Source organism: Pan troglodytes, chromosome 20, assembly GCF_028858775.2.
Source record: "Pan troglodytes isolate AG18354 chromosome 20, NHGRI_mPanTro3-v2.0_pri, whole genome shotgun sequence".
Taxonomy (NCBI): Eukaryota; Metazoa; Chordata; class Mammalia; order Primates; family Hominidae; genus Pan; species Pan troglodytes.
This window is the reverse complement of record NC_072418.2, coordinates 17292699-17313367: the sequence shown is the minus strand read 5'-3', so window position 1 is coordinate 17313367 and position 20669 is coordinate 17292699. Positions and strand designations below refer to the sequence as shown.

The following is a 20669-nucleotide window of genomic DNA, read 5'->3' as shown; positions in this document are numbered from 1 at the left end:
CTATGGTGTATTCAGTCAATGCTTGTCCCTGGAAACCCAAAGCATGACCACTGCAAATATTTCCTTGACTTTTTGTAAATGAAGAGGTCCTTTTCCTCAAGTTCTTAGTACCACTCATCCTAAACTTGCTCTTTTTTTAAGACAGAGTTTCACTCTGTCACCCAGGCTGGAGTGTAGTGGCATGATCGTAGCTCACTGCAGCCTCAAACTCCAGAGCTCAACTGGTTCTCCAGCCTCAGCTTCCCAAAGTGCTGGGATTACAGGCATGAGCCACTGCACCTGGTCATAAACTTGCTCTTTAAATTCACTCATTCCCTCAAACCATCAGCTTCCTACTGGCTTTACTTCCTTGCTAGATACAGGCTAATTTTTTTTTTTTTTTTTTTTTTTTTTTTTTTTGAGATGGAGTTTCGCTCTTGTTGCCCAGGCTGGAGTGCAACGGCGTGAGTACAACCTCTGCCTCCCGGGTTCAAGCGATTCTTCTGCCTCAGACTCCCAAGTAGCTGGCGTTACAGGTATGGACCACCATGTCCGGCTAATTTTGTATTTTTAGTAGAGACAGGGTTTCTCCATGCTGGTCAGGCTGGTCTCGAACTCCCAGCCTCAGGTGATCCACCTGACTTGGCCTCCCAAAGTGCTGGGATTACAGGCATGAGCCACCGTGCCCAGCCCAGGCTAACTTCTTTTCTTTTGAGACTGAGTCTCACTCTGTCACCCAAGCTGGAGTGCAGTGGTGAGATCTAGGCTCACTGCAACCTCTACCTCCTGGGTTCAAGCAATTCTCCTGCCTTAGCCTCCCGATAGCTGGGACTACAAGCACATGCCACAATGCCCAGCTAATTTTGTATTTTTAGTGGAGACAAGGTTTCACCATGTTGGCCAGGCTGATCTCAAACTCCTGACCTCAAGCAGCGATCCACCTGCCGGGGCCTCCCAAAGTGCTGGGATTACAGACACAAGCCATCACGCCTGATGAGAGATTTTAAGTGTTCTCACCACAAAAAAAAGAAAAAAAAATGTTATGTGAGGTAATCATGTATTAATTAGCTTGACTTAGTCATTCCACGATGTAGATATATTTCAAAACATCCTGTTGTACATGATAAATATATACATTTTTATCTATATAAAACAAATAAATAAATAAGTGTTTAAAGTGTAGAAGAGCCTGGACTCTAAATTATGCTGTCCCTCCAAATAAAAGTTTATTTTGCAAAAAATAAAAAAATTAAAGAATGTAAGAAGATTCAAGTGCATGCCCAAAAGTTCTAGTTCTATGGAACTTAATAAAAAAGGAATACATTTAAGAAGATATTTTACTGGATGATTTTTATTTTTCTTTAGCACCTGTCTGCTATTGATGCTGGGTGATTTTTTTTTTAAGTCATCACTCTCAAAAGCCAAATTTGAGGCTTAGAAGACCACACAGGAGAAATAGCTCAAAGCACTGAGGAAAAAAGGCCAAAAGATTAAAATATTGGAAGAATAAAAGGAAGACTGGGGTGTTTAATATAAGAATAATAGGAATTTGGGAAGAAAAGAGAGGACATGGCCGGGTGCAGTGGCTCACGCCTGTAATCCTAGCATTTTGGGAGGCTGAGGCAGGTGGATCACCTGAGGTCAGGAGTTCGAGACCAGCCTATCCAATGTGGTGAAACCCCATCTCTACTAAAAATGCAAATATTAGCCAGGCATGGTGGCAGGGGCCTGTAATCCCAGCTACTTGGGAGGCTGAGGCAGTCACTTGAACCCGGGAGGCAGAGGTTGCAGTGAGTCGATATCACGCCATTGCACTCCAGTTTGGGTGACAAAGTGAGACTCCATCAAGAAAGAGAGAAAGAAAAGAAAGAAAGAAAGAAAGAGAGAGAGAGAAAGAAAGAAAAAGAAAGAAAGAAAGAAAGAAAGAAAGAAAGAAAGAAAGAAAGAAAGAAAGAAAGAAAGAAAGGAGGGAGGGAGGGAGGGAGGGAAGCAAGGGGAAGAGAGAGAGGAAGAGAGAGAGAAAGAGAAAGAAAGAAAAAGGAAGGAAGGAAGGAAGGAAGGAAGAAAGAAAAAAGAAAAGAAAAGAGAAAAGAAAAGAAGGAAGGAAAAGAGAGGACACATGTTCAGGCCCCTTCTATCCAAAAAGTCTCCCCTTAATCTGCTTTCCCGCTGCAATAGCCACTCTATCTCTCCTCCTCTTCACAGCCAAAATTCTAGAAAAAAAGGCCGGGTGTGGTGGCTCACACCTATAATCCCAGCACTTCGGGAGGCCAAGGCGGGTGGATCACCTGAGGTCAGGAGTTCAAGACCAGCCTGACCAACATGGAGAAACACCCTCTCTACTAAAAATACAAAATTAGCCAGGCGTGGTGGCGCATGTCTGTAATCCCAGCTACTCAGGAGGCTGAGGCAGGAGAATCACTTGAACCCGGGAGATGGAGGTTGCGGTGAGCCGAGATTGCGCCACTGCACTCCAGACTGGGCAACAAGAGTGAAACTCCATCTCAAAAAAAAAAAAAAAAATTCTAGAAAAAAAGTTGTTTCCACTGTGTTGTCTTCACTTGCTCCAACCTCCTCACTGTTCAACCACTGCAGTCTAACTTCTGCTTGCAACACACCAAAGGATGAACCAATGTCCCAAATGCTTCCTCAGTGCAAAGTCCACTGGTTGTTTCTCAGTCTTACCAAACTTGACCACTGGGTCAACATTTGACTCTGTTGATCATTTTTTTTCTTCTTGAAGCATTCTCTTCTCTTGGCTTCCCTGATGCCACACTATCCTCCTATAAGGATAGTCAATTCATTCTGGTTTACCCGGGACTTTCCCAGGTTTAGTACCAAAAGTCCCACAATCCAGGAGTCCCTCAGTCCCAGGCAAACCAGAACCATTTCACAAACTCATCTTTGATGATGACACTCATCCCATAGCATCATCATTTGAGTTCTCCCAAAAGCAAACTCTGAGATAAGGAGTTTAATGCATGCAGGTAGATTATTTTGGAGATGATCCCAGGAAACACCAACGGGGTGTGAAGAAATGAGGCAGGGCTGGGCACGGTGGCTCACACCTGTAATCCTAGCACTTTGGGAGGCCAAGATGGGCAGATCACGAGGAGTTCACGTGGAGATCACGAGGAGATCACAAGGGCAGAGGTCAGGAGTTCAAGACCAGCCTGGCCAATATGGTGACACCCCGTCTCTACTAAAAATACAAAAATTAGCTGGGTGTGGTGGCATAGGCCTGTAGTCCCAGCTACTCAGGAGGCTGAGGCAGAAGAATCACTTGAACCCGGGAGGCGGAGGTTACAGTGGGCGACAGAGCAAGACTCTGTTAAAAAAAAAAAAAAAAAAAAAGTAAGGCAGAGAAAGAACAAGATGTGTTAAAAGATGTGTTATTGCTGGGAGCAGTGGCACACACCTGTAGTCTCAGATACTCGGGAGGCGAAGGCGGGAGGATTGCTTGAGCCCAGGAGTTCAACGTTGCAGTGAGCTATGATTGCATCACTGCACCTTAGGCTGGGCAACACAGCGAGAACCTGTCTCTCTAATTTTTTTTTTTTTTTTTAGCAGAGTCTCTCTGTTGCCCAGGCTGGAGTGCAGTGGCATAATCTCAGCTCACTGCAACTTTCGCCTCCCGGGTTCAAGCAAATCTCCTGCCTCAGCCTCCTGAGTAGCTGGGATTACAGGCACGCACCACCACACCCGGCTAATTTTCATATTTTTTAGTAGAGATGGGGTTTCAACATGTTGCCCAGGCTGGTCTCGAACTCGTGGCCTCAAGCGATCCACCTGCCTCGGCCTCCCAAAGTGCTAGGATTACAGGCGTGAGCCACCACACCTGGCCAGAGATGCTGTCTCTCTAAAAAAATTTTTTTTAATTTTAAAAATTAACCAAAAATGTGTTAGTTGAGCAGGCTATCTCTCTAGGCAGGTGGAGCTTTACCCTAGTGGGGACTTTCAGGAGATAATGTGGAACATGCATCTCAGAGTCATCTCTCCTGAGGAACGAGGGAGCTGGGGTGGGAGATGGAGGTTGCAGTGAGCCAAGATCACACCACTGCACTCCAGCCTGGGCAACAGAGTGAGACTCCATCTCAAAAAAAAAAAAAAAAGAAGGCAGCTGTAGAAAGAGATCAACAGTGGGAGGCACAGATGGAATCTGAATCCCAGTTCTGCCATTTACCCACTAAATGACAATGGACAAGCCATGAGACCCCACTTCTGGGCCTCAGTTTGCCCAGGTATAAAATGGGGTTGGTTAGCCAGGTGTGGTGGCACACACCTGTAGCCACAGCTACTTGGGAGGCTGAGGTGGGAGGATCACTTGAGCCCAGGAGGTTGAGGCCACAATGAGCTGTGATTACACCACTGCACTTCAGCCTGGGTGACAGAGTGAGACCCTGTCTTTAAAAAAAAAAAAAAAAATGGGGTCCGGGCACAGTGGCTCACACCTATAATCCCAGCACGCAGCACGTTGGGAGGCTAAGGCAGGCAGATCACTTGAAGCCAGGGGTTTGAGACCAGCCTGGCCAACAGGGCAAAACCCCATCTCTAGTAAAAATACGAAAAAATTCACTGGGCATTACGGTGTACCTGTAATCCCAACTACTTGGGAGGCAGAGGCAGAAGAATCGCTTGAACCCAGGAGGCAAAGGTTGCAGTGAGCCGAGATCACACCACTGCACTCCAGCCTGGGCGACAGAGTGAGACTCTGTCCAAAAAAAAAATTGGCGGGGGTTGGTAAATATTCCAACCTCACAAAGTCATGGTGAAGATTCAATGAGAGCCACTGCATTTATTTACCACACAATATATGTTTGATAAACCATGGTTATTATTTTTATCCAACTGTTGCTCCCCTGGACCTAAAGTGGTAAAAAGTGACCTCTTTCATGTTTACCTCTCTGCAATTAGATAATCATGAGAGATGTGGAAGGGAGATAGGTTGGGAACAGTTCCACCAGGGGCCTCCTAGAGACGTGACCACAGACCTCTGCTTCCCCATTTCTCAATACGCATATCAGAAAACAACTTCCCTCTTCTGAAATATGGGAACTTCCCCTGACCCCAGATAAAGTTGCTTGACATAACAGTCCCCTGGGTGGAGGGTTTACAACATGACAACCACCCACTCAGCAGGCTGCGGACAGTACAGGAGCTGGCTTTGGTAGTGATGCATCAGGGCAGCTGCAGAGGTGGGCAGAGGTGAGAAGAGAGGACAGACAGAATCAAAACTCAGTAGTGGGGTCGTGCCTGTGAATTGCCACTGCACTCCAGCCTGGGCCACGTCCTGAGAACCCATCTCTTAAAAATAAATAACGAGGCTGGGTGCAGTGGCTCACACCTGTAATCCCAGCACTTTGAGAGGCCAAGGCGGGCAGATCACTTGAGGTCAGGAGTTCGAGACCAGCCTGGCCAAAGTGGCGAAATGCCGTCTCTACTAATAATACAAAAATTAGCCGGATGTGGTGGCGCACACCTGTAATCCCAGCTACTCAGGAGGCTGAGGCACAAGAATCGCTTGTACCCAGGAGGAGGAGGTTGCAGTGAGCCAAGATCATGCCACTGTACTCCAGCCTGGGTGACAGAGTGAGATTCCATCTCAAAAAAAAATTTTTTTTAATAAGGAAATAAAAGAACAAGTAGATTTAAAACAAATCAAAGAAACAGGAAGTGAAATCAGCTCCGACCTCTCCCACCACCTGCTCTCCTCACAGTCTCCTTGCTATAAGCACCTGTTCTCAGACAAAACAGGAAAGATTCTGCTATTGATTAAGGGTGCTTGTTGATCAATAAATTGATCGCAATCCTTATATTTTAGGAGGCTGAAGCAGGAGGATTGTTTGAGACCAGGAGTTTAAGCCCAGTCTGGGCAACAAAGCAAGACCCCTGTCTATACAAAAAAAAATTAAAATTAAAATTAGCTGGGTGTGGTGGGGCACACCTGTAGTTCTAGTTATACAAGAGTCTGAGGAGGGAGGATTTCTAGAGCTCAGGTGTTTGAGGCTGCAGTGAGCTATGATTACAACACTGCACTCCAGCCTGGGCAACAGAGTGAGACCTTGTCTCAAAAAATAAAATAAGGCCAGGCGTGGTGGCTCACGCCTGTAATCCTAGCACTTTAGGGGGCTGAGGTGGGCAGATCACTTGAGGTCAGGAGTTCGAGACCAGCCTGGCCAACATGGCAAAGCCCTGTCTCTACTAAAAATACAAAAATTATCCAGGCATGGTGGCACACGCCTGTAATCCCAGCTATTCAGGAGGCTGAGGCAGGAGAACCACTTAAACCTGGAAAGCAGAGGTTGCAGTGAGCCGAGATCGCGCCGCTGCACTCCAGCCTGGGCAACAGAGCAAGACTCTGTCTCAAAAAAATAAATAAATAAAATGATTGGTTCGGAGAATGTCTACCCACCCTCGGATGCAATTCAGGGATTGTCCAAAGGGAATACTATGTTGAGTTATGCCTAGCTGGGAGTAGTACCAGCCCTCTAATTGGTATTTTTTGGTTGTCACATGGCCAGGGCAGGAGGGTCGGGTGGGGGTCACTCTGGCAGTTTGTGAATGTTATGGGCCAAATTGTGCCACCCCTCCCAAATGCATATGTTTAAATTCTAATTCCCAGGACCTCATAATATGGCTGTATTTGGAGACAGGATCTTTAAAGAGGTCGTTGTAGGCCCAGCAAAGTGGCTCATGCCTGTAATCCCAGCACTTTGGGGGGCCAAGGTGGGCAGATTGCTTGAGCCCAGGAGTTCAAAACCAGTCTGGGCAACATGGTGAAACCCCGTTGCTACAAAAAATACAAGAATTAACCAGGCACGGTGGTGCACACCTGTAATCCCAGCTACTCGGGAGGCTGAGGCAGGAGGATGCTTAAGCCTGGGAGGTGGAAGTTGCAGTGAGCTGAGATCACACCACTGCACTCCAGCCTGAGTGACAGAGCGAGACCCTGTCTCAAAAAAAAAAGAAGAGGAGGAGGAGATTAGGACCCAGACACACAGAGGGAGAACCAGGTGAAGACACAGGGAGAAGAGGATCATCTACAAGCCAAGACGGGAGGCCTCAGAAGAAATTAACCCTGCCAACACCTTGATCTTGGACATCCAGCCTCCAGAACTGTGAGAAAATGCATTCTGTTGCTGAAGCCACCCAGTCTATGGTCCTTTGTTATGGCAGCCCCAGCAAACTAACACACAGTAGACAAGGAACACCCAACATAGTGGCATTTTGAGAAGCACTAACATTGCAAGAGCTAACAGCCCAGGAAAGTCCACACAGAAGTAAAGTGAATTTTTATTTTTATTTATTTATTTGAGATGGAGTCTTGCTCTGTCACCCAGGCTGGAGTGCAGTGGTGCAATCTCGGCTCACTGCAACCTCCACCTCCTGGGTTCAAGAAATTCTCGTGCCTTAGCCTCCCGAGTGGCTGGGATTACAGGCACGTGCCACCACGCCCAGATAATTTTTTTGTATTTTTAGTAGAGACAGGATTTTACCATGTTGGCCAGGCTGGTCTCAAACTCCTGACCTCAGGTGATCAGCCCACCTCAGTCTCCCAAAGAGCTGGGATTACAGGCGTGAGCCACTGTGCCTGGCAAGTAAAGTGAGTTATATCATCAAAGACGTTACAACTCACAGATAGCTCAAGGGCACGTGTTGGCAGATAGGTCCATCGTCGTCCTGTGTGGATATGACCAGGTTATGGCCTGCCTGGCCACACTATGTAGGGGTCTTGCTTTTCAGCTGGTATGCCTTTCTAGAAGTTCCATGGGCCAGCCAGGTGTGAGGGTGAACGCCTGTAGTCCCAGCTACTTGGGAGGCTGAGGCGGGAGGATCACTCGAGCCCAGGAGGCAGAGGGTGCAGTGAGCTATGATCACGCCACTGCACTCTGGCCTGGGTGGCAGAATGAAACCCTGTCTCAAAAAAAAAAAAAAAAAAGGATAGAAGTTCCATGGGCCAAGTCTTCTGGCAAAGCTCTGATTCTGCCACTTAGCTTGTGCAAACCTTACCCAAGACATTGAGAAAGTTGTTGGTCAAAAATAATTTTGATGGTTTCTGGGTTATTTGTGCTGTTTGAGACCAGGAAGGAAGCAGTGTCTGGAGAGGACGACATGGGGTGAGTATAGAAGCTCTCCTGTCTTCTCCGCTGATGTTCTGTATTTTTAGGTTTGTAATTTGCAATGATGTGGGGACTACATGAGACCAGCCCACTTAGTGTATTTCTGTGCGAGGCAGATCTAGAAGTCTAGCTCAAAGGGAAATTTTGCTGTCACCACTTTCAAAGCTTTCGTTTGAAAAAAAAAAAAAGGAAAAGATGGGCAAAGTAAAAATAAAAATAAAAATATCGGCCAGGTACGGTGACACATGCCTGTAATCCCAGCACTTTGGGAGGCCATCACGGAAGGATTGCTTGATCCCAGGAGTTTGAGACCAGCCTGGGCAACAGGGCAAGACCTCATCTCTATAAAAATAATAATAACAATTTTGAGCCAGGCACAGTGGCTCACACCTGTAATCCTAACAATTTGGGAAGCCCAAGTAGGAGGATCAATTGAGGCAAGGAGTTTGAGACTGGCCTGGGCAACATAGTGAGACTCCCTCTCTTTAAATGCTACAAAAAATTGGCCAGGCATGGTGGTGCGCATGTGTAGTCCCAGCTACTCAGGAGGCTGAGATGGGAGGATCGCCTGAGCCCAGAAGTTTGAGGCTGCAGGAAAAGGAGCCCAGTCCCAGCTCTTTGTGGTTCAGAGGCGCCAGGATATTTCATCCCAGGTTCAACACCAGCCCCAGGGTCCTCAGGGCTAGTATCACTTCCCAAGAGTCATGATCAGGAACTTAGTGAAGATCCTTTCAACCCCAGAAGTGGGAGACCTCCCACCACCAAGCTCTGAGCATCCCCCCAGCTCACCATCTACTAGGGCAAGCCCAAGTCCTCACTCTAGAAACAGCCTGACTTGCACCCCTGGGAACTTGCTGCATCCAGGGTGCCAATCCTGTTTGGGGCACATCTGTGTGTCCACTCACGAAGAGGCAAGGCCGTCCATGAAAGGGCAGGAGATTCTCGTCTCAAAGAGACACTCGAATATGGACCCCCAGCCTCGGCCCTGGGCTTCAACAGGAACATTTCCGCTCACAAATCCAATACGTAGTTTTGTAGCAAGAGAGATCATTCCAGGTGCCACCTTTGTTCATGGTAGCACAGTCCTCATCGTGGATGTTATTGGGTTCCTCTGGCTCCCAGAAGCTGGATGGAGGAAAAAGTGGGCAGAGGGACGGGGATCTTTAGGGTGGTGAAACTCTTCTGTATAATACTGTAATGATGAATACGTGGCACTACGCATTTGTCAAAACCCATATTAGGCCGTGTGTGGAGGCTTACACCTGTAAGCCAGGCACAGTGAGCCACCGTGCCTGGCCCTTAATCAATTTCTGGTTTTGGGGGGTTTTTTGTTCTGTTTTGTTTTGTTTTGGAGACAGAGTCTCACTCTGTCGCTGAGGCTGGAGTGCAGTGGCGTGATCTCGGCTCACTGCAACCTCTGTCTCCTGGGTTCAAGCAATTCTCCTGCCTCAGCCTCCCAAGTAGCTGGGATTACAGGTGTCCACCACCACACCTGGCTAGTTTTTATATTTTTAGTAGAGACGGGGTTTCACCATGTTGGCCAGGCTGGTCTTGAACTCCTGACCTCAAGTGATCCGCCCGCCTCAGCCTCCCAAAGTGCTAGGATTACAGGCACGAGCCACCGTGCCTGGCCCCTTAATCAATTTCTGAATCTGGTCAGTTTCTGTCTTGTCTTCCAAGGACTCTTTCTTTTACAACCTCCCAACCCAACCTACCCAACCTTCTAGGAATTGTTTAGATCATGTGGGCTCTTGCTTAAAGCAGGGCCTGATTCAGGGACTCGAGTGTGTAGGATTTATTAAAGGATGTTCTTAGGAGAGAGGTGAGGGAAGCTAGATGGAGAAGGGGAAGGAATTGAGCAGGAGCATGGACTCAGATGACTCTAGCTTCAGCCTGACCCCAGCGGAGACCACTGGGATGTCAACAGCACCAGAGTCATCCCAACTTGTCACAAGGGGTCCAGGCTTCTCTTAGGCTGTCACCGGTTGTGAGCTGACCCCAGTGGAGTTGGGTAGTGTCTTAGGTGAGCAGGCTCCCATTCAGCTGAGAATAGCTTTGCGGAAAAAGCACTCCTGTGAGCCTTTAGCAGCCAATGTTCCGCCAGGTGCGGTGGCACACACCTGTAATCCCAGCACTTTGGGAGGCCAAGACGGGCGGATCACCTGAGGTCAGGAGTTCGAGACCAGCCTGGCCAACATGGTGAAACCCCGTCTCTACTAAAACTACAAAAATTAACCAAGCATGGTGGCGGGCGCCTGTAATCCCAGCTACTTGGGAGACTAAGGCAGGAGAATCGCTTGAATCCAGGAGGCAGAAGTTGCAGTGAGCCAAGATTGTGCCACTGCACTACAGCTTGGGCCACAGAGTGAGACTCCGTCTCAAAAAAAAAAAAAAAAAATTAGCCAGGCGTGGTGGTGCGCACCTGTAATCCCAGCTACTCAATAGTCTGAGGTGGGAGAATCACTTGAGCCTGGGAGGCAGAGGTTGCATTGGGTCAAGACTGCACCACTGCACTTCAGCCTGGGCAACAGAGTGAGACTCTGTCTCAAAAAAAAAAAAAAAAAAAAAATTCTTCCTCATCCTTCCACCCTCCCTTTTTTCTCCCAACCATTAGCCTGGAGAGCTTGATATATTTCAGCAGTTTTACGAAAAGACTGAGATGTTGCAATGGAGGAAATATTGAAGGTTCAGGGTCCAGACAGCCTGTCACCAAAAAATCACCCTGGTGCTGTCCCTGTCTGGCCAAGCCTGGGATTCTAGACACCCTATCAGCTTGGACTGCAAGGATGCCAAGCACACAGGGAAATGGGAATGACTGGGGGTGGTGTACCAAAATAATGAGCAATGCTACCTGTGCCACACACCCTGCAATCAGGGTCTCTAGGCCCCTTCTTTGCCAATGACAAATCCTTTAGTTGTTAGGTGATGTGGAAGTCCAAGGGGCAGCAGAAGGATTCTCAGGAGATTTAAGGCAATGGCAATTTACCAAACAGGACAGGAATTTTTCTGTGTTTAAAATTAGTAGAGGCCAGGTGCGGTGGCTCAAGCCTGTCATCCCAGCACTTTGGGAGGCTAAGGCGGGTGGATCGCTTGAGCTCAGAAGTTCAAAACCAGCCTGGGCAACATGCTAAAACCCCATCTCTACTAAAAATACAAAAAATTAGCCAGGCATGGTGGTGTGTGCCTGTGGTCCCAGGTACTCGGGAGGCTGAGGCAGGAGGATTACCAGAGCCTGGGAGGTTGAGGCTGCAGTGAGCCGAGATTGCACCACTGCACTCCAGCCTGGGTGACAGGGCAAGACTGTCTCAAAAACTAAAATAAGGTTGGGCGCAGTGGCTCACGCCTGTAATCCCAACACTTTGAGAGGCCAAGGTGGGCAGATCACCTGAGGTCAGGAGTTCAAGACCAGCCTGGCCAACATGGTGAAACCCCATCTCTACAAAATTACAAAAATTAGCCAGGCACGACGGCGGGTGTCTGTAATCCCAGCTACTTGGGAGACTAAGGTGGGAGAATCAACCTCTACCCGGGAGACAGAGATTACAGTGAGCCGAGATCGCACCATTGCACTCCAGCCTGAGCGACAGCGAGACTCCGTCTCAAAGAATAAATAAATAAATAAATAAATAAATAAATAAATAAATAAATAAAATAAAATAAAACAAGTAGAGCTGTACCAGTAAAAACCAGCTCCTGGCCGGGCGCGGTGGCTCACGCCTGTAATCCCAGCACTTTGGGAGGCCAAGGCGGGCAGATCACGAGGTCAGGAGATCAAGACCATCCTGGCTAACACAGTGAAACCCCGTCTCTACTAAAAATACAAAAAATTAGCCAGGCATGGTGATGGGCACCTGTAGTCCCAGCCACTCAGGAGGCTGAGGCAGAGAATACCTTGAACATGGGAGGCGGAGCTTGCAGTGAGCCGAGATTGCGCCACTGCACTCCAGCCTGGGCGACAGAGCAAGACTCTGTCTCAAAAAAAAAAAAGAAACAGCTCCTGACTCCTTCAACCATGTACTCCATCACCTTCTCCCCTCCCCATGGTCAGGGCCCACAGAGGAAGCAGAGAGACCCCAGGAAACCCAAGCACTTGCCTTAATGTCACAGGAGACCCATCCAGCCACCTCCAGTCCCCTTCCTGGGCCCTGTCATTCAGCCCCAGCCAGTACACCCGTGGAGAGCCATGGGCCTTGGCCACAAAATTCTGCAAATAAAAACTCCATTCAGCCAGCCATTCCTCTACATGACCCTCAGGGTGAGGACCTGCCCTGTGCCCTGTCTTACATATTTAGGGCTTGGGAACGTCACCTCCCACAACCCGTCCCCGTCCCCATGGTATGCAGAACAGGATCAATGTCTTCCTCCCACTGTAGCATGTGTGGTGGGAATAATCGTGCTACTTTTTCTCATGCAATCTGTGAACTGCTCCGTGCCTCAGTTTCCTCACCTGTAAAATGGGTTAACAGTAGCTACCTCCTGGTAGTGTTGTGAGGATTAACTTTTTTTTTTTTTTTTTTTTTTGAGAGGGAGTCTCACTCTGTCACCCAGGCTGGAGTGCTGTGGTGCGATCTCAGCTCACTGCAGCTTCCACCTCCTGGGTTCAAGCGATTCTCCCGCCTCAGCCTCCCGAGTAGCTGGGATTATAGCTACCCGCCACCACCCCCGGCTAATTTTTGTATTTTTTAGTAGAAACGGGCTTTCGCCATGTTGACCAGCCTGATCTCAAACTTCTGACCTCAGTTGATTCACCTGCCTCAGCCTCCCAAAGTGCTGGAATTACAGGCATGAGCTACCACACCCAGCCTATTTTTTTTTTTTTTTTTTTTTGAGACAGGGTCTCACTCTGTCAACCAGACTGGAGTGCAGTGGTGTGATCATGGCTCACTGCATGTCCCAAAGGTCACTGTAAGTCTCCCAAAGAGCTAGGATTACAGGCATGAGCCACTGTGCAGAGCCTCATACTGTGGACGTCTTAGTAGGTAGCATTATAACATCTAAATGACATTTTTAGCAATAGTAACTGATTTTTTTGGGTTTCTCTTGCACTTTTGTGCTTCTCGGTAGCCTTAATCTGCATCCAAACAACATAAGAGTTCATTGTTCCGGGAAAAGAAGGAAGGAAGATGAAAAGTAGGTTTCCTAGGTTTGGTATTTCAGAAGCCCAGGCTTTTGACACGCTGCCTCATATCTGTAATCCCACCACTTTAGCCAGGAGGGAGGATCGCTTGAGCCTAGGAGTTCGAGATTAGTCTGGGCAACATACTGAGACCCCATATCTACAAAAATTTTTAAAAATTAGCCAGACGTGGTGGTGCGTGTCTATAGTCCCAGCTACTCAGGAGGCTGAGGTGGGAGGATCCCTTAAGCCCAGGAGTTCAAGGCTGCAGTGAGCTACGAATGCACCACTGCACTCCAGCCTGGGCAGCAGAGCAAGGCTCTGTCCCGGAAAAAAGTCAAAATCCCAGGTCTTTGGAAGAAAAGAAAGGACTTATGACAGAGATAAAAGATAGGGAAGAAAATATAGTTAGAAGCAACTCCTCTCCAAACAAATTTATGGTGAAAGAAATTAGACTGGTGGTTGCAAGTAGGGGGCAGGGAGGGATTAACTAGAAAAAGGATATGAAAAAACTTTCTAGGGTGGTGGAAAGATTATAAATATTGGTTAGTTTGACAGTTACACAGGTGTACGCATTTGTCAAAGTTCACTGAACATACATCAAAGATCTGTGCATTTTACTATATGCAAATCACATCTAACTCACCCAACTTACCACCAAACCAAGATTCCTTAAAATGTGGGGAGGTGGCCGGGCACGGTGGCTCACGCCTGTAATCCCAGCACTTTGGGAGGCCAACACAGGTGGATCACCTGAGGTCAGGAGTTCGAGACCAGCTTGGCCAACGTGGCAAAACCCCATCTCTACTAAAAATACAAAAATTAGCCAGGCGTGGTGGCATGCCTGTATTCCCAGCTACTCGGGAGGCTGAGAGAGGAGAATTGCTTGAAACCAGGAGGCGGAGGTTGCAGTGAGCTGAGATCGCGACAGTGCACTCCAGCCTGGGCAACAAAAAGCGAAATCCCGTCTCAAAAAAAAAAAAATGTGGGGAGGTCAAAGTGCTGGGATTACAGGCGTGAGCCACCATGCCCAGCCCATTTTAGACTTTTTGACTGCCATGTGATCTCAGTTAGCTAATGAGTTTAGAAAAAGTTATGATTTTGTAGTTATTCTGGCTATTGTTGCTGTTCGGGTGTGAGTAACACTCGCCCCAGCTTTCCACATCCTGGAATTCTTTGTGTTTTAAGAATTTTTTACTATAATCTATTTCATGTGTTCTACTATAGGCAATGCCAATTGATGTTTGCTTTTATTTATTTGCAGTTTTGATTTCTTCTTTAATCCAAAGTTATCTGGTGACTTTAAAAAAAAATTTTTTTTTTTTGAGTCAGAGTCTTGCTTTGTCTCCCAGACTGGAATGCAGTGGTGTGATCCCAGCTCACTGCACCCTCCGCCTCGCAGGTTCAAGCGATTTTCCTGCCTCAGCCTCCTGAGTAGCTGGGATTACAGCCATGCGCCACCATGCCCAGCTCATTTTTGTATTTTTAGTAGAAACGGGGTTTCACCACGTTGGCCAGGCTGGTCTCAAACTCCTGACCTCAGGTGATCTGCCCACCTCGGCCTCGCAAAGTGCTGGGATTACAGTCGAGCCACTGCAGCCGGCCGACTTTAAACATTCTTAAGGTGATTGAAATTTTTGTAAAAGAAAATATTTCTGTCGTTATAGCATTGTGGTCAAAGAATGTGGGTAATAAAATTTCTGCTTTGACGGAAAAAAAAATGTGGGGAGGTAAAGTCACCATGGGAAGGAAATAATAAATGTGTAGACATGGCAGGCCCCAGAGAGAAGAATCTGGTATCTCATTTCCGGTGAGCTTTTCAGGTGATGGTAAAAACCCCAGATGGGTTTGGAGACTCTAAAAAGCAGAAGGGACCTGGGCACTATTTCCTGGGTAAAGCCCCAGGGAGGTGTCAGAAAATCAGAGAGCGGAAAGGTCTTCCTGTCCCATCAGACTAGATGGAGGCTTAGAAGGCCTCACAGTGTCTTAGACCCCAGAATGGGATAGGAGGAGCAGAAAGATCTCTTGTGCCCAAGAACAGCAGGAAAAGACCTCCAAGCCCAAAAGGCTTTGCTGATGGAAGAGTGGGATGCCTCAGGGGCAGCCTAGATGGCCCAAAGTCTGAGCCCCAGAAAACCAGAAGACTCTTTAACATTTAGAGAGTCCTTGCTATTTCTAGGCACCAAAATCAGAGCAGTTTAAGAAGAGGGAACTCATATGTCTTGGTCATCACTGGATCCCCAATATGTAGAATAGTCTCCAGCACATAGGTGCTCAGGAAATGTTGGTTGAATTAATGAATTAAGAAGTGAGCTATGGGCTAGGCACGGTGGCTCACTCCTGTAATCCCGGCACTTCGGGAGGTCAAGGGGAGCAGATCACTTGAGATCATTAGCTAGAGAGCAGCCTGGCCAACATGATGATACCCTAACTCTACTAAAAAAAAAAAATACAAAACTTAGCTGGGGGTGGTGGCACGTGACTATAGTCCCAGTTACTTGGGAGGCTAAATCAGGAGGATTGCCTGAACCTGGGAGATGGAGGCTGCAGTGAGCCAAGATCATGCCACTGCACTCCAGCCTGGGCAACAGAGCAAGATCCCATCTCAAAAAAAAAGTGAGCTATGCTACTTTGCACAGATTGTCTCATTGGATCCTTATCATGACTCACTGAAGCAAGTATTATCATTATGCCCATTTTGTAGATGAGAAAACTGAGGCACAGAGGGGTTAAGTAACCTTCCCAGGATCATTCAGTCTGTAGATGTCCCAGTAGATACCAGTTTGCAGTAAAGACAGTAAAGACCCGATGTGTGCTCCCCTCCACCTTGACCCCACAAAAGCTGTCCCCATTTAGAAGTAAAATGGGAGACCCCAACTGACTGAGAGTAAATGTACACCAGTCTAGTAGAATGAGAACTCAAGAGAGAAACTAAAATGAGTAATTTAAAGGAAATGTAGTTGTATTTCTTGTGAAACTGAGTTAGGGAATATGATTTGCACCTGCCTCATTTACATTACCTAATTTAACTCCTTCAAAAGCCCTGTTTTGGCCGGCCACGGTGGCTTATGCCTGTAATCCCAGTACTTTGGGAGGCCGAGGCAGGTGGATCACCTGAGGTCAGGAGTTCGAGACCAATCTGGCCAACATGGAGAAACCCCATCTCTACCAAAAGTACAAAATTAGCCAGGCATGGTGGTGGGCGCCTGTAATCCCAGCTACTCGGGAGGTTGAGGCGGGAGAATCACTTGAACTCGGGAGGCGGAGGTTGCAGTGAGCCAAGATCATGCTGCTGCACTCCAGCCTGGGCAACACAGCAAGACTCCATCTCAAAAAAAAAAAACTGTTTAACTACTCATACAAATAATGCTATGAAACAGAGGGATAAAAAACAGAAGGGACATGACATACAGGAAAATAATAAGATGATAGACCTAAATCCAACCCAATCAGTAATTATATTAAATGTAAACGGTCTAAAAATACCAATTAGGCTGGGTACAGTGGCTCATGCCTGTAATCCCAGCACTTTGGGAGGTGAAGGTGGCAGATCACTTGAGGTCAGGAGTTCCAGACCAGCCTGGGCAACATAGCAAAACCTCATCTCTACAAAAAATGTTAAAAATTATCCAGGCATGGTGGCACACACCTGTTGTCCCAGCTACTTGGTGGGGAGCTGAGGTGGGAGAATCACTTGAGCCCAGAAGGCCAAGGCTGCCATGAGCTGAGGCTGCGCCACTGCACTCCAGCCTGGGTGACAAAGTGAGACCCTGTCTCCAAAAATACATAAATAAGTAAATGAAAACACCAATTAAAAGCCAGAGATTATCAGATCAGATTTTAAAAATCCAAACCCAACTATATACTGTCTGGGAAAAAAAAAAAACATTTTAAATATAATGACATAAATAAATTAAAAATAAAATGAATAGAAAACATAGAGCCTAGGCAACATAGCAAGACCCTGTCTCTACAAAAGTAAAAATAATTTGCTGGGCCAGGCGCAGTGGCTCATGCCTCTAATCCCAGCACTTTGGGAGGCCGAGGCAGGCAGATCACCAGGTCAGGAGATCGAGACCATCCTGGCTAACACAGTGAAACCCCGTCTCTACTAAAAATACAAAAAATTAGCTGGGCGTGGTGGCAGGCGCCTGTAGTCCCAGCTACTCGGGAGGCTGAAGTGGGAAAATGGCGTGAACCCGGGAGTCAGAGCTTGCAGTGAGCCGAGATCGCGCCACTGCACTCCAGCCTGGGTGACAGAGCGAGACTCCATCTCAAAAAGTAATAATAATAATAATAATTTGCTGGGTACAGTGGCAAGTGCCTGGTAGTCCTAGCTACTCAGGAGGGTGAGGCGAAAGAACTGCTTGAGCCTAGGACTTTGAGGCTGCAACGAGCTATGATTATACCACTGCACTCCAGCTTGAGTGACAGAGTGAGACCTTGTCCCTGAAAAACAGAAAAAAGGAAACATAAACCATACTATAGTCCTATGTCTATGGTCAAGACCATGGACTTGAAAGCCGGCTACCTAGGCTTAAATCCCACTAGCTGTAAGTGACTCCAGGCAAGTTGCTTACATGTACTGTAACCTTGACTTCCTCACCTGTGAAGTACAGATGATACATATTGTGTACAAATAGTAATACTACCTAAATTGTAGTAGCAAATCATTAAAGCTATTTACCCATATTCCAATCCTCCTTCTGGTTGCATGGAGGTGAGACTTATTTCCCTACCACCTTAAAAGATAGGCGTGTACATGTGACTTTTGTGAGCAAAAGTAAATGGAAACTCTGACAGTCGGTGTATGATTTCCCTCGTCTACTTTCACCATTGGACTATGGAGACTGTCTGTTACCGCAGCATAAAGTAACCCCTCCTAGCCCAGCGTGGTGGCTCACATCTATAATCCCAGCACTTTGGGAGGCAGAGGTGGGAGGATCACCTGAAGTCAGGAGTTCGAGAACAGCCTGGCCAACATGGAGAAACCTCATCTCTACTAATAATACAAAAGTTAGCCAGGCGTGGTGGCACATGCCTGCAATCCCAGCTACTCGGGAGACTGAGGCACTAGAATTGCTTGAACCCGGGAGGCAGAGGTTGCAGTGAGCCAAGATTGCACCACTGCACTCCAGCCTGGGTGACAGAGTGAGACTCCATCTCAAAAAAAAAAAAAAAAAAAAAGAAGGCCGGGCGTGGTGGCTCACGCCTGTAATCCCAGCACTTTGGGAGGCCGAGGCGGGCAGATCACGAGGTCAGGAGATCGAGACCATCCATCCTGGCTAACACAGTGAAACCCTGTCTCTACTAAAAATACAAAAACAAAATTAGCCGGGCGTGGTGGTGGGCACCTGTAGTCCCAGCTACTCGGGAGGCTGAGGCAGGAGAATGGCGTGAACCCGGGAGGCGGAGCTTACAGTGAGCCAAGATCCAGCCACTGCACTCCAGCCTGGGAGAAAGAGCGAGACTCCATCTCAAAAAAAAGAAAAGAAAAGAAAAGAAATAAACTCTTCTGACTGGCATACTAATGTATAGGTTGTCATGAGGATTGCATGTGTTAATGACTGTAAGATGTAAAGTATTTGGAATACAACCTGAAACATAAAAAGTGCTACCTAACAGATATTAATTATTGTATTTTCATGTTAGAGATAAAACCGATACTTGAAATGTACAGAGGTTAAATCAACACAACCAGAATTTGAACTCAAAAACAAAGCATGTCTTCTTAACCTCTGCATGATACTACCTTAGGAAGAGCTTGCTGTTAAAGTTTTAGTAACTGAAAAGTAACTCTAATTTCTTGCCATCCAGGGAAGGGAGGGATGTGTGCATCCTGGAAGAGAAGCAGGCTGTCCCTGAAGGTTCTCAAAGGTTCAGTGGGAAGAACTCACGTGCTCAGCAAAGCTATTGATGATGACCAAGTGAGAGTAATTCTCCTGGCAGAACATCCGGGCCTCATCCCATGACTTGGTGCTTGGGGAGAAGTAGTAACACTTGCCCTCAAAGGGCAGCCAGCCTTCAGGACAGGTAATTCGGCGGCAGTCTGGGAACCAGACAGAATGCTGTCAGGATGACCCCAGAACCTGAGCCATGTACATAGTATGCCATGTACAGTTGTGCAGGCTGTACACTGCTCAACTCCGGTGAGGGGGAGGGGCACCATTCACATAGACTGCACTGAGAATGACTTCAATGGAGTGATGTAATGTGCCAGCTCTGCCATGCCCCCCATCCCTGGGCAATTCCCCAAGTCTCACTTACCTAATAAGCCCCAAAGTTCCACCAGGGACTGGTTGGTGTCAGCTCTTACACGGTCAATGTCATGCTTCAGGCCAGCTAGCCCTGCCATGCCAGTCACTGTCAGAAGGGATGGGCTTGAGGGCTACAGACTGAGAACCCATCCTACCCATCCACCACGGACTGCAGACACATCAGAGAGAGAAGCAAGGGTTGTGTTCCCCACTGTGTCCACATTCCAGTGGGTCATGCTTGCGCTCAAAAACCACATGTACAGTGCTCAGAATCCGAGAATGGCTCAGAGGAGGGATCAATCCCGGGGATGTGGGGAAAAGTAGGGGTGGTGGGCACCCTGAAGGAAGTGGGTTTTAAAGGAAGAAAGTGATTCGATAACTGTGAGGTGAGGAAGAGGCACATTAGGCAGGGACTATCTTAAAAGCAAAGATGCAGGCTGCCCATGGTGGCTCACACCTGTAATCCCAGCACTTTGGGAGGCCGAGGTGGGCGGATCATCTGAGGTCAAGAGTTCAAGACCAGCCTGGCCAACATGGTAAAACCCTGTCTCTACTAAAAATACAAAAATTAGCTGGGCGTGGTGGTGCATGCCTGTAATCCCAGCTACTCAGGAGGCTGAGGCAGGAGAATCACTTGAACCCGGAAGGCAGAGGTTGCAGTGAGCCAAGATCACACCACTGTGCTCCCGCCTGGGCAAGAGAGTGAGACTTCATCTCAAAAAAAAAAAAAAAAAAGCAAAGATACAGAGGCAAGTATGTTGTGGTGAGCTGGCAAAGCCTATAAGAGTGGAGGGAAAACTCAGAAAAGCTTGAGATCAAAGTAGAATGAGCTCAGATGCCTGGATCCTTTATTTTATTTTTTTTAGACACAGTCCTGCTCTGTCCCACAGGCTGGAGTGCAATCATGGTTCACTGCAGCTTCGACCTCCTGGGCTCAAGTGATCCTCCCACCTCAGCCTCCTGAGTAGCTGGGACTACAGGTACATGACATCATGACTGGCTAATTTTTTAAAATTTGTTGTAGAAACAAGGTCTTGCTAGGCCGGGCGCAGTGGCTCATGCCCATAATCCCAGAACTTTGGGAGGCTGACGCAGATGGGTCACCTGAGGTCAGGAGTTCAAGACCAGCCTGGCCAACAGGGTGAAACCCCATCTCTACTAAAAATACAAAAAATTAGCCAGGAGTGGTGGCAGATG

The 20669-nt window shown here is 47.5% G+C and overlaps 1 protein-coding gene across 10 annotated transcripts in view; it reads right to left on the bottom strand.

The window, feature by feature from the left end:
* Positions 1-7260: 7260 nt before the first annotated feature.
* CLEC17A (C-type lectin domain containing 17A) overlaps positions 7261-20669 on the bottom strand; it is a 30063-nt gene continuing 16654 nt past the window's right edge. For 6 of the 10 annotated variants that reach the window (XM_024351228.3, XM_024351231.3, XM_063801289.1 and 3 more), the window contains 4 exons: positions 19483-19578; positions 19113-19264; positions 12194-12303; positions 7261-9224 (listed from right to left, as the gene is read on the bottom strand). In XM_024351228.3, the coding sequence (XP_024206996.1) occupies positions 9092-9224; positions 12194-12303; positions 19113-19264; positions 19483-19578 (491 nt within the window). In that variant the 3' untranslated portion in view covers positions 7261-9091. The remainder of the gene's footprint in view (positions 9225-12193; positions 12304-19112; positions 19265-19482; positions 19579-20669) is intronic. The other 4 variants (XR_010153735.1, XR_010153734.1, XR_010153736.1 and 1 more) reach the window with 4 other exon arrangements.